This window comes from Agelaius phoeniceus, chromosome 5 (genome assembly GCF_051311805.1).
Source record: "Agelaius phoeniceus isolate bAgePho1 chromosome 5, bAgePho1.hap1, whole genome shotgun sequence".
Lineage (NCBI taxonomy): Eukaryota > Metazoa > Chordata > Aves > Passeriformes > Icteridae > Agelaius > Agelaius phoeniceus.
Window position 1 is genome coordinate 50,701,329 of NC_135269.1, and position 17,972 is coordinate 50,719,300.

Sequence of the window (17,972 nt, forward strand, 5' to 3'; positions counted from 1 at the left end):
AAAAAAAAGTAACACTGTAGCAAAAGCAATGTAATTGGAATTGAGAGGGGGACAAAAACTGTCACATTGGCATCTTCTTTTCTTCAACTGTAAGGCAGTTGCAGCTATATCACTTCCCAAATCTGTTGTTAATTACAGAGAAACTGGCTGCATTTTAATACTTTTAACTTAAAGAGATGAAAGTGCATGCTGGTCACAATTCAAAAATGTTCTACCACAGCAATATTCAAACTTATTTCATTCGTTGCCTAGAGCAAACACCCACTAACAGAGAGCAATACCATTAATGCCTACATCTCCTGCAGTACACAGACACATAACTGAGACAAATTACGCCCAATCTAGGTAGACTGCTTTCCTCCATTCAATGATGCTCTTAGAGCTCTGCTCTAATACATGTTCAAAATCAGTTTCAAAACTGAGAAAACACAGCCAGCCCTGTTAACTTCACATTCATGCATTTTATTTCTGCTTATGTGACACTTCCATAGTTGGCAGCCTGCAATTAAACAGTACATAAATACACTTCCATCAGCAAAAGCTTGTCACTAAATGGGGAGCTCTTGTTGACAAATCAAATATAGTCTAAAACTTTGCAGCAATCATTCAGGAGAATCAGCTTCAGATTCCTACAAAGCTACAGATTAAAGGCCTGATTCATTTGCTTTATACTTTAAGTCTTGAGATAGAAAAAAAAATATTTCTTATTTAGTATATATTACTGATTTACTTCATAGAGTAAGAATCTGAACTGAAATAAAGAACTTCACTGAGCAAAAAAATAAGCCATCAGCAAACTCAACAAATCTTTTGTACACCCAAATTTTGAATATACTCAAAAGTATATTGATGCAAGTTGTAAAATTAAATATTAAAACAAACCAAAATTAAGACAAAAATAATTTAATTGAATTTTGAGTATACTCTAAATTATGCCAGAAACCAAAAGATAATATTGAACATGCAAGTTTGATTTTTTTTTAAGATATTGATTCCCACCAATCATTTTATCTACACTGCAGCTCCCAATCACAAGATGGGCAAAGCTCCTCTTGTCCTCAGACCACAATAAACCTCCAAGGCCACATCATCATCTTCACACTTCCCCCACAACCATGCTCTAAGGTCAGTCTGTTCATGAAACTGCACCGAAGGTGAAACTCATCAGAATAAAAGCAATTCAAGAAATTGAAAAATAGCTTTCAATATCCAGCAGGGAAAATATGATTCCTGACAGAAGTACTTTCAAGCAGAACTGTAAGTCACCTTTCTTTCTGCAAAAATTAAATTGCGAAGGATTCCAACTTAGACTATAGAAAGCTCTGAGTTCCCAGCAAAAAATCACAGCGCAGCTACAAAAAAAACTCATTTATCAGTCCCAGACAAACCAAACTTCAGTTTTCTTAAGTACTACAAAGAATATTTCTGAAGTACCAGAATGGACTTGCCAAATATTTACATAAACCAATTTTAGGCTAGCAAGGCTAATCTTATCAGGCTCCCTCTCAAACCACCAGACTATGCAAGTTTGGTTTGAATCACTTTCTAAAAAAGCTTTTTCCTTCAGTTCTCCAAAGCAGAAGTTAGGCAGATTAGTCCTGCAAGTGTAAGCTGTTTTTGCATAATACCGATAAACTTATTAGCAAGCACACTGTGAGAGTCTGTGAGACACCCCACAGGCAAATGCCATGCAAAGAAACATTTTGCCAACAAAAATTGTATGTATCTCAAAGAGAAATGAAGTATTTTTGTGGCTGATACTACTGAACACAGCCTGTCCCTTTTTGGAATGGATCTGCAGTGGAGAACCAAAAATAAATTTTTGCTAACTGCTGAATCCATGCAAAATGCTCTGCAGTACAATAAGGGAAAAAACGTAAGCGTGCCCTTCAGATTTCTCTTGGAAAAAAAATAAGCCAAGCAGCCCTTCTTTTATCAAATGGGTCTTAACACTTATTATTATGTCCTACATAATAATCATCTTTGGCTGTTAATTTTCTCCAAATAGAATCAAAAGAACCTGACCATATGAAGGGCTCAAAGAACCATTTTCCTGGACTATGGCATGGGCATGAAAGGTTAGCAAAAGAGGTGACACAAGAAAACCTTGCACTTTGGACACTACATTCCAATGACTAATACTTCTCAGAAATTTTTGAGCTTCCTGTGCTCAAAGAGCAGTTTTTCACTGAGTGACACTGCTTACATACTCCTGCATTTCAGGCAGGGAGCAAATGAATGTTCTACAGCTTCTATATACTCCTTGGAGACTCTCTACAACAGACTTGTCTGTATGGTAGTAACAGCAGCAATATTATTACAAAAAGCAACCATTATTGCAGTGTAAGCCACAATTTTTAGCTTTTCAAAAGGCATAAGGGACTGGTAGAAGAAGCCTGAATGCCTTTCTCATTCAGGGACTGACACTTTTAAAGCATAACCAGTGCTGTCAGTGCTGTGAGCCTTACCAAAAGGCAAGAGAAGGTCTACAAGTAACTGGGGGGAAAAAACCCAACCTCTGCCACCATCTTTAAGGTTCCTAGCACAGACTAGCCTTCTGACTAGCAGCCTTTTGGCTGCTCTATCTTCTCTATTCCTAGTGGAAGCACACAGCCTCCTAAAATGGATGTCTGAAAATCCAGATTAGATTAAATAATTTCTGTTCATAGTCAGTACCACACAAATCAATTTCCCCAAAACTTGACTGTTTCCTGGCAATAGCTAGTATTCATTTTGGCTTGTTTATACAGTGAATCTCCTCTGCTTCAGAGGTGTGGGTCTATACCTTCTTAACAGGAGCCATGCAACAGATTCTTCTAAGAACAGGTCATAAACAGCCTCTCAGACTGGGAGAAAATAAAATGGTTTTTTGGGTCCTCTTCCATAATGCAGAGCTGCACCATCCACTGGAGAAATGTTCATGCTGCAGCATCTGAAAGCATGATTCTAAGGCCCATCCTCCTTCCTATGCACCCTGTATTACTTCAAAAGCAATTTGTGAAGAATGCACCTCTGCTCAGATCCTCACAACTACGTGACTGAGCCACGCTTTCTGTCCGCTGTTGGATTACTTGGACTGCTGGTCATTCTACTGCTACTGAATGTACAATTACAAGTCTTCAGAGATCTCCTAGCATAAAAAAAAGGTGGCTAACAAAGTAGTTTTCAGAAAAAGGTGACTTTAGACGCTATCTGTGAGAAGAGAGTTTTAGTAAAGAGCATATTTTCTTGCTTTTATAATTTTCACCCTAAAAACAGTATTATCTTGCTATCATGATGACCTCCCTTACCCACTTCAAGTTCAAACAGGTCCTTGCCTTGTTTTAAGGCTTTCTTTGTAATTCTTTTTAAATTATCATACTGTAATATAGGAAGAGTGCTTTAACAACAAGTTTCTAGACATGCTGAGAGTACAACCAAATTATCCACCTCCTGACATGATTCCTGTTAACAAGAGAGCTCTCATCTTTCAAAGGAATTATCAAAAGCGTCCTTCACGGTACAATTCACTAAAGTACTCTTCCACTTACCCTGTGGTAGTTTGATGGGATGGAGCCTGGACATTATGTCACACCTAATTTATAACTTTTGGATTGGAACAAATTTGAAATCCAACCTAACTGATACAAAACAAACACTTCAAATTTTAAGTACATCTCAGGTTCTAATGTCATTGCCACTAACTCATCTCACTTCCAGGTAAGGGGTGAGTGGGTAGGTTTGTTTTTCTTTCTTCTCTCCCTCTGCTTCAGCATCAGCAAATAATAACCATAAACACTTTCCATAAACACAACTACTCTACAAAAAATTACTCTATTGCACTGCAAATGATGAATTTGGAAAATTACTGGGTCAGGAAGAATGTACAAAACCTTCCAATATACTCATATTTTTCTCCTTACCTCCTGATAGAGGTCACTGAGATCCTGATGATGTGCCTGCTTAGAGCATCCTGGGAACTCCCTGACACAACAGGAGTCAGGTGGCCAGTCCAATTCTGTCATTTCCAGCCAGTCTGTGAAGTACACCACGCCACAACATTTAAACTGCAAAGGAAGGATCAGCCAAGATCAGTAATAATGATGCTACTTCTTCAACAGGTTAAGTAGGTCACCAAAAAACCTAACAAAGTTCCTAATACCAACTTTCAAAATATTTACATAGAACTAAAGCCACCTATGAATGCTTCCATGTATCTTGTTTTGCTATACTTTGACATAAAAGCAACATGAAAAATGTAATATAGTGACCAATGAATACCTGAGAAGCAGCCAACAATAACTGCTCTGTCCTTTAAATCCCAACTGCTTCCTCAAAGGATGCTTCACAGAAATTGTCCTATCTCTGGATACTCCTATCCTTATTACAAGGAACTAACACAATTTCATGTCAAAATGCAGACTAATGAACAAGTATACATGTGGCTGAAAGGAGTAGCAGAAAAAGGTCATACTAGTGAGGACTATTCTTGCAAGTGTACAACTACAGACACATTTGCTGAAAACAGAAAAAGCACAGATTTATCTGAATATAAGAAAAAAATTTAAAAAGAAAAAATGTATGGAAAATCACAAATGCTGAAAGAAAAACTGAAAATGGAAGGAAGGGGTATCACATTAAATTAAAATACTGCAACAAAATCAACCACAAAAATAAGAAGTTTGGCTGCAAAGCAGATGAGCTACAAAACCCACCAGGACCAACAACCTGTCTTCTCTGCAAAGCACACCCTGAGATTAAAAGCCAAATTACCAGTCTCCCACATTAGCAGCTGCTTTCACACAGAAAAGGGTGAAGCAGCTACATTAGATTTGGTTTGGCACTGGATGTGGACTTGACATGACTGAAAAGATGGTCTGCTGCAGAAGTAAGATGGTACCTTTCTCTGCCTGAACATCCTCCAGGACCAGCCTGAGTGTAAGTAATTCCCTGAGTGCTTAATCCACAGGCTTGGGAACACAGCTGGCCCTCTCTACCTGCTTCAGAGCCAGGGTCCTGTATTCCACACCACTCATTGCTCACAATCAAGCAGATCAGTGCCCAGACATGCTGGCATGCACTGTGCCTTTAATTCAGCAGTCCTCTTAAAAATCTCACTTCTCCCTTCTATACCACAGCTCTCGTGTCTCAGTTTTTATTGGTTTGTTACTGAAACTCCTCCCAGCACTGGGCTTTAAGGAAAGCTCAAGCTTTGGCTCCTCATTGCAATTGCAATTAATCACCCTTTTCTTGTATCTTTGATCTTGCTATCTTTTCTTCCCCCACCAAGTTCTTCTTTGCTGACCCTTTCCATCTTCCCTACCACAGTCACAACTTTGATATTAGACCAGCAAGAGAATTGGGGAAAAACACATTTCCCATCTCACTCAGATATTAAAAGATACAGAAGAAAGAATACCAAGCTGATTGGGGCTGAACCTCTGAACAGAAATTGCAACACAGATTTTAACAGAACAGATTTGAAATTGCAACACAGATTTGAACAGAATTGCAATTACAATTCTGCTGACTGAAGAAGGGCCACAAGTGCTTACTCAGACATAAAGCACATACCAGGCTCATATATCTAGCATCTAAACTATGGGTAGATGGAATATAAATGAGAGCCCACCAGTTAAATAGAAATTGTAAAAGAGCTTTCTCAGTTCCCCAAATCATTCATCTGGTCACAGGTGCCATTAGGAAAATCTAACTTCTAAAAACTTCTTCTAATTTCTAAAGGAAATTCTTCTCCCCTAGAAAAATCAGGATTTAGTTGAAGTTTTATTATTAATATTCATATTACAACCACTCATTATGATGAAACTACAACAGCTAGGAGAGGAGGCAGTATTTAATTTAATCAGCCTATACATTCCAACCAAGATACAGTACCAGCTCCATTCAAGGCAAATTGATTGTGACTCTTTGGTTGTATTATCTCAGGTACAGAATAGACCTCTGTTCCCAAATAGGGAAATAAATACTCTACCTGCACATGAAGAATGACTCCATTTCACAGACCACTAACACGGCCAGAGCAGGGAACTGAGTGGGGGAGGAGGGGGGCGCTGGTGTGTAACCTCTTTCTTCCAGATTTTAGTATAAATACAGACTAACCAAGTGCTGCCAGGAAATGTTTAAATAAACAGGAAATCTGTGCAACAATGAAAGATTTCAACATTTCAACTAGGGCAGCACAATGACAGGCATTTAAAGAGTTGTCTTCCTGCACGTGAGTTATATTTGGAGTTAATGGGTTTTACCTTGGGCGATTTCATGTTTCTGTAACATAATACTTCATTCTATAAAAACAGTTCTGAATTTTAGTAGGCTAGAGGGCAAAGCTGTGAATACACAAGGAAGCTTTTTGGTTTGTTTCCCACCCCCCAGTCAAAGGAAATAAAAACCCTCATCACTTTCACAAACCTCGGCCAAAGAGACAGTGTTGGCATCTTTTTGGAAACTTCCTTTCCCATTCCTTTCCAGCTAAACATATCTTAACCATGACAGCTCCATGAAAGGAAACTAACAGAGCCTATGGGAAGGGGAGCACAGTTTAATATTAAAACAACATATAGATACAGTCATTTTACTTTACCTGCAGATTTTTAATTTTACATATATCATATATCCTTTAATGCTATCGTAATCCTAAAAGGTATTGGTGTCCTAACCTTACTGAAAAAAGATATGAGAATATAAGCAACTTAAATTAATTTATTAACATTCTGGTTTTGGTGTTTAAGTACCTTTAGGGCCTACAAAAAGCAAAGAATTGGATATCAAGTGATGGTAAAAGACACTATACAGTGTTTCATACCAAATGAACTTGCATTTATTTTGCCTACTCACTTAAAGCCAAACCTTTTCACTGAGCAGGTGCTCCTTTAGTTCATGAATTAACTATCATCTTACCTCCCTCTGGAAGAAATTCCAAGCATGGGTCAGCCACTGGTACCTAGGTAGGCCATAATTGGTCATCCTGGCTTTCAGTGTGATCATATCGGACCACTGCACTGGAACCTGGAGCAAGGAGAGAGAAGTGACTGACACAGTGGATCAGCAGGCTTGTGGCTCCAAACCCCCAGGTTCCATCTGTACTGAGATCTTTGCAGTGCAAGGACTAAAATAACTGTGTACACAAACAAAACAGGAAAACAAGTGTTGCAATTTTTATGATACTAATACTTTACAAGCTTTTCTTAAAATATCAAGGAAAAGTTATTTGTGTCCTTTGCTTACAAATTAATGTACATTGAAAAGCAGTTACATTTTGGAGACATTCAGGGACAATTCAGTACAATTTATTTATATCATTACCAGATTTTTTTACCTGGCATAAAACTTGAACTGAGTCCTATCCAAGTCATCAGGGATGGTATTTGTCTGCCCTAGTTTAGGTTTCCCCCGGTGTTGTCTTAGATAATGGAAATAAACAGCCAAATAGGGAAATTCATCTCAAGATAAATAATTTAAACAGAGCAGATGAATTATTCCCTTGAAGTCTCAAATTCACTTCACTGTCTAAGGTGAAAAATTTTGATTTAAATGTCTAACTTCTACATATGTAAAATTAATTGAGATAAATTCTATCCCTGGAGCTTTTTCAGCCATTTTCTGGCTTTGTCTGGAGTCCTGCACACAGGTATACTGAATGTGCTCCATTTCAGTAACTTGTTCAAGAACAGTAACAAGAAGTATAGACAAGGCCCTATGACCTTTTTTCCCAAACACACTCACAGACTTGTGAATATCCTCTTCTGAAAGGATTCCTGAAGTATTTTTCTTTCAACTGTGACAACTCAGAAGTGAGGTGCTGGAGCACTCCATTGTCTGAATATGACACCTCAGTTAGCAATTGTTGCAAACAGAGGCAAGCGCTATGGCACCTGGCATACAGTGAAGTTATGAGTCAAAATCAAAACCTCACTTCAGTTCAGCAGCACAAATTTCAGTGTGCCAAAACAAACAAGGATCTGAAGGCTGCAGTCACCATTCTATGTCACCACAGACCATCCATGCTGCGTTTTGCCTTGTCTCTATCAGCCTTAATAGTCATGGTGAAAGAATATACAACTGCATTATCAACTGTCACTTGCATGGGAGCGGAGTCCAGCTCCTCTAGCAGCCATGACTTTGCTCTCCTATTCAATTTGAAGCTAACAGTAAGGGCATTCTGTAAATGGCAAAAAATGTTATCTAAGAAGAGAAAATTTGCACAATACTTCTCAAGGAATCTGGTCTTCATTGTGCTAGATGCTCTGCAAAAAATATAGAGACAATCACTGCCTGCCTGAGCCCATAATACAAATAGGAATATTTGATAACATTTCATTACCACTGCTAAGTTATACTACATTTATGATACCCTAGTAAAGCTTCATATTGCCAATGTAACAATAAGGTCCCAGAAATTTAACATGCCTTTCACTAAGCAGATTTTTTGCATTGAATTCATGATGGTTCACATGAAAAATATGTTAGCAGTACAGTACTAAAAATATATAAAAGTATTATCATAGGATATTTCTATCACAAACATTTACACAGGTCACTATAATAAATTAATTTGGTTTTGCACTCAGTGCATTTCTCTTTCATCTGCATTGTAAGCTAGCACTCCACTTGCTTTGGATAATATTTGACAGTGCTGCAATTAAGCAAATATTTGCTAGAATATTTTTTTATTAACTTGAGTTAAACACATTCCAAGGTTACGTCCACAACAGAATACATTCAACTTCTTTATGAAATCAATGGAAATCAGGAAAATAAATATTCAAGAAGTGAGAGAAGGAAATTAAAAGCAAAGCGAAACAATGTAAACCCCACGGCAGGGAAGGAATTTGAATGCTGGAGCTAAGGAGGGATTCCAGAATCTGCGTGTTTGCTGCAAGAATGCCAACAGGTAAAACTGTACAGGTAATAGGTACATTGATGTACCTATTAAATATCTTGCTGTCACCTCATATACACACTAGTGCACAATAATATACAACTGAGATGCATTTGTCTGACTACACCCAATACTCATGTGTAGACAAACAAAAATAAGAGATGCTGCTTTGATTTCAACCTAAGTTCTATAAAGCTCAGTCTGCCACTGAGATCTAATTACTCATTATTATTTTTTTAATGACTATCAAAGCTTGATCAATGCATAAACAAGCCAAGGACCCACACTGGCTTTTCAATCTTGTGGGTGGAATAAATTAGTCATGAGGCACATTACATGCTGAGAGCTATCAGGAGCTGGAAGGAAAGCTGTTTATGCAAGGACTCTTAGAGATTCAACTTGTCCACATACCAAGGAAAGCCCATACTGGATCAGCAGAGGCAGCTATGCCTCAGTGACATTTCTGACAACATCACCCACACTACACTACACACCCACCTACACCAATGCCAACTGATCTCTGAAACCCACCAGGGGCTCATGTGATTTAATGCTACACTGAAACCAATATGATATCAAGACAACTCTATGGTTATAAGAGGGAACTGTCTTATCTTCATGGAGTAGGAGGAAGCACATTCTATGGAATGACCTGCACAGGTATGGAAGAACCACTGAAAAATAACTTTTCTCTTCAAGACTGCCACATTCCTTATGATTTTCAGCAGCAAGAAACCCACCTCATCACATGAAGAACAGTGTTAGGACAAAGGGAATAATAGTAAGAAATCAGATGAAAAGAGAAAACAACAGAAAAACAACAACCAGAAAGACCCAACCTAAACCAGTATTTCAGGAGAGGAGGAATAAAAAAAACCCAACAAATATATAGGCAGAGAAGAAAAGAGACAAAGAAAAGCAAAAAAAAGAGCAACTGTGTTTGCTGTGACCCACTGCAGAAGCTGCAGACATGTAATCCAGTGCTGCTTCCTTTAGCAAAGGGCTGAAGGGACAGCCATGCTTCCTTCTGAAGGGAAACAGCTTGACCAGTGACATATGGTAGGGCTATGCCAGCCTTTATCAAACTGTCCCAGGTTTGGGTTTCAGCAGAATAGTAGATAACCAAAAGCCTGGGGGTCAGACTAAAACACACCACACTTCAGGTTTTCTAACTAAATAGTGAAGGTTGAAAAAGCACGTTCCAGTGCTGTGAAGGCTATGATATTTCAGGCAGTTTCCACTGACAAGATTTTTGTGGAATTATGCATTTTAGTTGTAACAATCATCCTTGGCAAAACCCCTGCAGAGGGCAGCTGTGCCCATAACATGAAGAATGCCTCTTGTCTGTATTCCCAATTTTAAAATGAATCAACACAAGCTGACATTTAAAGCAAAGGAACAGCCTTAATCTCTATTATATTAGAAGAGCTTCCTGGAATCTGTACTGCAAGGGAATGAATTCTGATGCAAAGTCCTGCTATGTAACTTCAAATCTGCCAGAAATTCCTTTGGTCCAAGTACTGTGTAAATATCAAGAAAGCCACCTCAACATCTTACTGCAATATAATTGTCATTCACTGTTGGAAAGACCACTATATTGGGCATATCTTGGCAGATGAGAGAAAAATATTTGTCCCTCTGTTCATAAAAATGTACCAGACTGAACACAAGATGTAAGGATATAGCAGCCAGCAGTTACATTCCAGTTTAATTTGCTCAACACTTACCTATTTTCTTACATGATGGTTACAATTCCTCAGTTTGAAAAGTTAAAGGCTGATGTAAAAACTAGACAGAGATAAAACCTCTTCACAAGTTTACAAAAGAGTGTTTTCTAGTTAAGACATGTTTTGCTTAAAACTGGCATTTATAGCTTGTGGAGGCAGTGTGCAGATTTTAGCAGACAGCAAGTCCTCCACGGAAAGAACATGCTGTCTGTTTACAACATAATACACTCTTTAAAACACAAAGAACTTTTGGGAAAAAATCCCTTCAAATTCTCTTGTCTCCTTTCTCAAAATCCATATTTAATACTGAAGTTCTAATTTATCTTCAAAAATATCAAAGACTTCAAAGAGAACCTGCCTGAGCAACAATTAATAAAAAATTAAGCTCTTAAATGGGGGATGAAGGAGTTGGTTCTCAAATAGAGAGGGGGTAAGGAGAAACCCAGACAGGGCCTTCCAGACAGACAAGCTCCCCCAGGAGAATTCTCCGTTTAAAATGAAGGCAATCAGTTGAAATTAAACTGTCAGAATAATGAACAGAGAAACACTACAGCAATTAGAAAACAGCTAGCTAATGGAAAACTTAGTTTTATTCTGCTGAAAAAATGCAGCCTCCTTTTCTGACTCACCGTTATTTCCTGCTCGTAGGTCCAAACACCACAGGCCAGTTCAACGCAGAATATTACAAGCAAGCTTCCAAAATACTGCAGAAAACAGAATGGTCTTAGCTATTATTTATCCTCTTTGAAATAAAAATATTTCTCAAAGTTTGATAATGTAATTTCTCAAAGTTTGTTAATGTTTTTTCAAAGTTAAAGAACATCTGAAAATATTATTAAAATTTCACATGATTTAAGACATGGAAACAAAAATACATTTTTGTAACCAAAATATGGAAGACTCAGGCAGCAAACTTTATAAAAGCTAAAATCATAGGACATTTCTTTCTTGAAAACTACATTCTTATCAAAGTGATTTAGATATATAAGGTCTGGTCTAACTGTACAAATATTCAGAGATTAATTGAAATATCTTTTTCTATTAGAAGGTATAACCCTTGAACTACTTAAAAACAGGAAATACAAGTGTAAATGAAGAAGTACAAACCTTGGTAAGGATGCTTAAGAAAAACTGGTTGCTGCAATTAAAAAGAGCAGGAGTATCTTCTTTATAGCATCAAGAAACCCTATCTGAACTGCAGGATAAAGCTACATGTAATTTAAGGCTGTTTTAACTGGTCTTCCCTACTAAAAATAACCCTTTTATCTTTTACCTAAAGCAGAAGTACACTCTCATTTGTTCTTGACTCCAAACTTTATTCCATGTCAGTGGACTGAGCTTCCCTTTGTTCTCAGTACACAAGACTTTAAAGCTACAATCTACATGGATTTTAATTTAATTTGAAAATCAAAGAAACAACATCACAATATAAAATAGAATAAAACATAACATATATAATTCCATCAGTAGGATACATGTCAAATGGCTTCTCATTCAATTATTTCATTCTGAAATTTATTTGGGACACAAAACATGTACTTATGGTAAGTGATTTTTTTTTAATTAATGGGTAAATAAGTTTAAAACAGAGTACAAATCAACAAATGTTAGGCTTTAACAGCCATCTACATAGCACTTTTTCATTCATCTGAATGAAAGGTCTGGAACCGAGTAATTCACAGATACCTTGGCAGCTACTGGTCTTGCCCTAATCTCTATTTGCTTGCCAAATCTAACTCCTTGAATTAGGCATGTAGACACAGAGCTATGTAAGAAGTGTGTACAGAAATAATCATGTTAATTTTCAGGAGAAACCTGTACCCATACCCTCCCTCTGCAAAGGCCTATCCAATGAAGATGGTACTGAAAGGAGGATTCCTGTTTTACTAGTCTTCATCATGTCACGTGGCATTTCTACAGTTGTTACAGCTGAACAACACACTGCATTTCCTTACAAATCAACACAGCAAGCACACACAGAGCTCCAGCACAGGTCTTCAATAACCAAAATGGTCATCCTCCAAAGGTCCAAAAAAAGAAAAACATGAGTCACACCTTCCAAGAACAACAGTGCTTTCTCTAAAAAATAAATTCATGAGCTTCTATGCAATGTATCTACCTATCATTGCAGTGCCTAGTAGCTATGCAAAGGGTTCTTTAAAATAAAAGAAACATAGAAATCTACTCTTCCAAGTATTCTCTTTGGAAGCAGGAAAGAATGCCACATGCTTTAGTGCCACATGTTCTCTTAATAAATACTTATAATAAAAAATGTTTAAGGGCATTATGACTAATACTGACATTTTTGAGAGGGAGAAAAACTAAATGTTTCAATGAAAAGTGCATATCACTTCTCTGCTGTCAGAAGAAATTTCAGTGGGTTTATACTCTTAACTGAATAACAAGCTTGGGATTGTGTGCCATCTCTGAATCTTACACAAAAAATCACTGATTTTGGTGAAAGTGATACATTTGGGAGTGTACATATGGTGTCCTCTGCAAAACTCTTAATTTGCAGTTCTTTGTAACATTTAATTCATTCATCAAGTTTAGCATTTGAAACTTCTCCATCTTTCTCAATATGTAAGTTAAGAGTGTTTGTGGTAGTAGTAGAAGACAGAAGAGCCAAACCCAAGATTTTCTCCTATTACTGAATACAGCCCAAGATAGAAAACTATTTAGCCAGATTCACTCATAACCCACTTCTGGCTCTGCCAGGGACTGAGCACTCCTGACTAGCTACATCTATACACATCAGGGCACTGCAGAATCAAGCTTTCTGTCCTGAGAAAGCCCATCTCTGTCCATAACATAAAAGAGAAAACAGTGAGTTAACACACATGAAAGGCCATGCTCTGAATTGAGCAACTGCAGGCACACTGAACTCACACACAGGAGGTTGTTTCTCTCCACTACTGAAAGGGAGTATTATATTTCTCTATGCAATGGTTTGCAAAACAAATACTTCTTATATAAGATTTTTCTGGGGAAAAAATCCTGTTATTTAAATGTATTACCCCTAATTTCCATCTTCCAAATCTAGAAATTATTACTGGCTTCAATGCTTATTCCCTGTCCCCAGTTAAATTCCCACAAGAGTCAGAATGCTAAATGCATCTTCCTGCATTTCCATGCTTCTGGGTCTTGCCAGAAATAGGGACTTGATTTTGAAGCAGGCTTAATATTTCTTCCTGTGGGCCATCTTTACATGTTGTGAAGATGAGTAACTCACTGAGGAGCACGGCTGTGTATCACACTCTAAACTGGGCCAGGAAGTCCCTGATAGCGCCTCCTACAGAACATCTACCTCAGAGTATTCTTGGCCATTGCTGAGATACTCTCTATAGATATTTTCTAATTTCTGATTATTTTAAGAACTGGAGATCCTTTACAAGGCAAATCCTACTGACTTTTAGCACTTCCCTTTTGTAGGCAATTGCTAATCACTATCATTCTCTCCTTAGTCTGACATGCAAAGTAATCAGAAAACTGGAGTGGTGCCTTGATCCTGATACAAACCCATCAGTTTCACTGAAGGACTTTTTCCTCCAGCAAAACTGTGAAAAACCTAAAATGTTGCTTCCTTGGGAGAAGCTGAATGACTGAAATGCTGGCAGAAAACACTCTTCAGAGAGTAATAAATCAAAGTAAAAATACTTGCCAACTTAAAAAATAAATAAAGCATTAGCCATTTACTGCTCCATATGTCATGTTTGTGGCCAAGATACCCAACTTCAGCATCCCTTCAGTGTAAAATGGATGTTGTCAGTTAACAGGAGTCGGTCTCCTGCAACCTCCTTGTTAAGCCTGCTCTACTACAGGTCACAGGCTGGAAGGGAAGGAGGGAGAAGAAAGGGAGGCAGAAGCTCTGTAAAGCAGTTTTTTTCCAACAGGAATATTTCATCTAACACCTGGAACATTGCACAAGCACTTGCATTTGCAGCACTGACAGACTGCAGAGGCTTAACCAACTCTGTTTTTTCAGCACATCAGTCCTGAAAGAGAGGTGAAGGACCTGGGGCTCAGGAGAATCATGTTCTCCTTCTTTTCTTGTGCAAGAGACTAAACATTCAAGAAGAGGGAATAGAAACAAAGTGATTACTGTGAAAACTAGTTTCAGAGATGCAAACAGGCATGAAGGGCCAAGAAAAGATAGTAAAGATATTCCAATCACCAGACCCTGTTCTGCTGGAATAGTCTTCATGTGGGACAGCCACAAAAAACATCCACAAAAAATATCCACAGCCAGTATTCAAATGCTGAAACCTCCAATGCAGAAACCACACACAACAACAGCTGGGAATCCCATCACTGAAATACAAATACTAGTGCAGAGATGCTACCAGCTTACACACACCTACTGTAACCTGTAACAGCCTCCAGAGAGCTCCTGCCCCTGGGCAAGTCAAACAACCCCACATTTACATCTACAGGGAATTCATTTATAAGACAGAAAGGACAGGGGGACAGTGAATGCAAATCCCATTATGATGAATTTCAGCCACAGAAGGGAGGTAACCATCAAGTAAATAAAGACAAAAACCAAAAGAAAACCTAACCAACACCTACCAAACCAAAAAACAGGGACTAGTATTGAATAGGTTTTGTCCTAATTTGAATCATTATGTGCATAAAGGCTATCAGAACCTGATAAAGCACTAAAAAACATACATGGTAACATGGTATTTTCAGATATGCATTAAAAATCAAAGTAATGAAAACATATTTTTATAAAGGTGTGTGTAGGCTATATAAATATATAATAAAAATATAATAAAAAAATTTAGTCTGAATAAAATTTCTGCACACCACAGTGGCACCCCATAAGAGGGAACAAGCTCCATATATGCTAGTGTATGCCTGTGCTCCATAAATGGAGCATATGTGCTCTGGCATATGCCCAAAATGTCCTCCTATCTCTCCATCTAAGACTAAAAACTAAGTTACAAAATTAGTTTATCCTAAAAAAATTATGGCAGGCTTTTTTGGTATTACATTTGTTCTACCAAAATTAAGCTAATGTCCACCACTACCAAATATATTCCGGGAACATATTTCTTTCTTGATCACTTCAATCACTTAGACAAAAAACCAAATGAAAATAGCAAATGCAAGCACGAAATCACTTTTACATTTTACTTTGTTTAAAAGGTGTTTTTTACAACAACTCCCATTCTGTTTAGAGAGTAATAGCAAAGAGCAGACACATGAAGTGTCTCCCAGCATAAAATCTCTCCCTCATGGCTTCCCAACCTGCTGAGTACAGGATTTTTTTGTTGCAATTGTGGGCAACTTAGGGGCAACAAAATTGTAGTGGGCAACAATCTTTTCCACATATGTAATATAAAACTCTTACTGTAGTTCTAGAGATTTTGTGTTGAATATACCACGATACCTGCAACTAATAACCTAATGTAATTTGTCTATGCTTTTCAGGCAACAGGTGAAAAGAACTGGTGAAAAATAGCCTATTTCTGTTACTAACAGAATGATGGAGAACACTAAGAAAACACAGTACATGGAGAGAGATTTTAAATTCTTCTCAGAGATTTTTTAACAGCAGAAATATTGAATTCTAACTACATTTAGCAAAGGAAAACTTGAGTTAAAACTCTAGTGCCCTACAGTAGTTTCCTTCAGTGCAAGAGCCAGGGCAATGTCAATAGCCAGTGCCCTACTTCAGCTACCATGATGATCCTACTGGCCCAGACACACAACCTGCATGACTGTCCTCTGAGGATGTCCTTCTGAACCCTGTGTAAACATTCTGTCAGAAACAAAGCTAAGACCAGGAACTCCAACAGAAATTTGGTGACTTAAGGTATCTAGTGATCACTATGGTACTCTGCTGCCTAGCAACTCAAGCAGATAAGAGCTGCCATACTACAAAACTGAGTGTACTCATGTATATTCTGGAAGTGATGGGGATTTTTCACGTTTTTTCACTCTGCCACTGATGGCTTCAGTAATTTGTTGCCACTGACCTATGAAATTCTTCATCAGCAAGCAGCTACTATAACCAGTAAAACTGTGCTGCTAGCCTATGCACAAGGAGAAACAAAGACCTGAACACATCCCCAGTCACGCTCCTTTGAGCCCACTCATACCCCTGATCATTTTGTTTGCAGCTTGCAAATGTGATTTGGAAGCAAGAGCCATGAATATGAACAGAGACAGGATTCTGTGTCAACCCAGATTTCATCAGAACTAAAAAGGCACAAGAATGGTTCAGTTTATCTTTTCCTCACTCAGACCTTTTTGATTTTATGTTGCATCATGCTCTTCTGTTCTGACAGAACTGTACTGTCATCCTGAGGAGACTTCACCATCTACTTAATTATTCCCTAGAGAACAAATATATCCCATCACACAACACAGTCAAAATACTGACTTCTTAAGCTCACTTCCAGACAGTGAGAAAGCAAGAGTGCAATCTGTATATGAAAGCAGACAGCAGTGGCAGGAAAGGGATAAGTAGTGGAGCCAGAAGTTGCAATATAGTAAAGAGAGAGAGGTTCTCCAAAAGCTCCCCATGCTCTAGAAGATTGTAAAAATCCTTCATTTTCTGAGCAAATGCACCTTTCTTTAAAGGATCAGTGTACTTATTAAGGAATCATCATTCACATCACCTGCATTTTATTTCATAAACATATTTTTTTTCAAGCCTTACTACTCTCCTCCCACTTTTCTCCCAGGAGATTCAAACCCCCTTTTTTCCCCCTTCAGACTCGAGAAAAAATCCAGCCCTTATTCCAGAGCAAACAGAGAGTAGCTGATCAACAACTCTGTTCCCCTCAGACTTGCTGTCTCACTCTGCTTTCTTGAGCAACCTGTTCTATGTGGCATTAGAGGTGAAGAAAGCTCTGGAAAGGGCAGGGGCTGAAGGAAATTCCGAGAGGGCAACTGCAGAAGGAAACCTTACTGTAACCTCTAAAAGATCAGAGTCTATGGTATGTAAAGCAAATGCCAGCAGATTTCAAGAGCTATGCATAGCATTTCCCAATGGCTAACAGCCTGAGAGCATCAGCCTTGATCTTCTGAGATGCAAGCCATCCAAACATCTCTCTGCCCTCTGGGAAACCTCAGATGACCATCACCACTGGATCACCAACTGAAACCAGAACTGTTCTGTGTAAAACATAACAAGTCCTTCCTCCTTCAATAACTAAGAAGCTATGGTTCCCATTATTTTGTCAGTTTACAAACTAACAAGGTTATTTTAATGATTAATCCAGCTATCTTTTTTAAAAATAGAGCAAACACTCATTAAATGGAGTCAGACAATCTGCACGGAAAACTGACATCCTGTTTATCCACTTCAGCAGCACAAATTTTCCCCTGCCTCCCTCCCCTGCACCCTCAACCCT

The 17,972-nt window shown here is 38.1% G+C and overlaps 1 protein-coding gene across 3 annotated transcripts in view; it reads right to left on the reverse strand.

The window, feature by feature from the left end:
* TSPAN12 (tetraspanin 12) overlaps nucleotides 1-17,972 on the reverse strand; it is a 41,310-nt gene that overhangs the window by 2,905 nt on the left and 20,433 nt on the right. For 2 of the 3 annotated variants that reach the window (XM_054632279.2, XM_054632278.2), the window contains exons 5-7: nucleotides 11,235-11,309; nucleotides 6,898-7,005; nucleotides 3,903-4,046 (exon numbers count right to left, since the gene is read on the reverse strand). In XM_054632279.2, the coding sequence (XP_054488254.1) occupies nucleotides 3,903-4,046; nucleotides 6,898-7,005; nucleotides 11,235-11,309 (327 nt within the window). The remainder of the gene's footprint in view (nucleotides 1-3,902; nucleotides 4,047-6,897; nucleotides 7,006-11,234; nucleotides 11,310-17,972) is intronic. The other variant, XM_077178983.1, reaches the window with a different exon arrangement.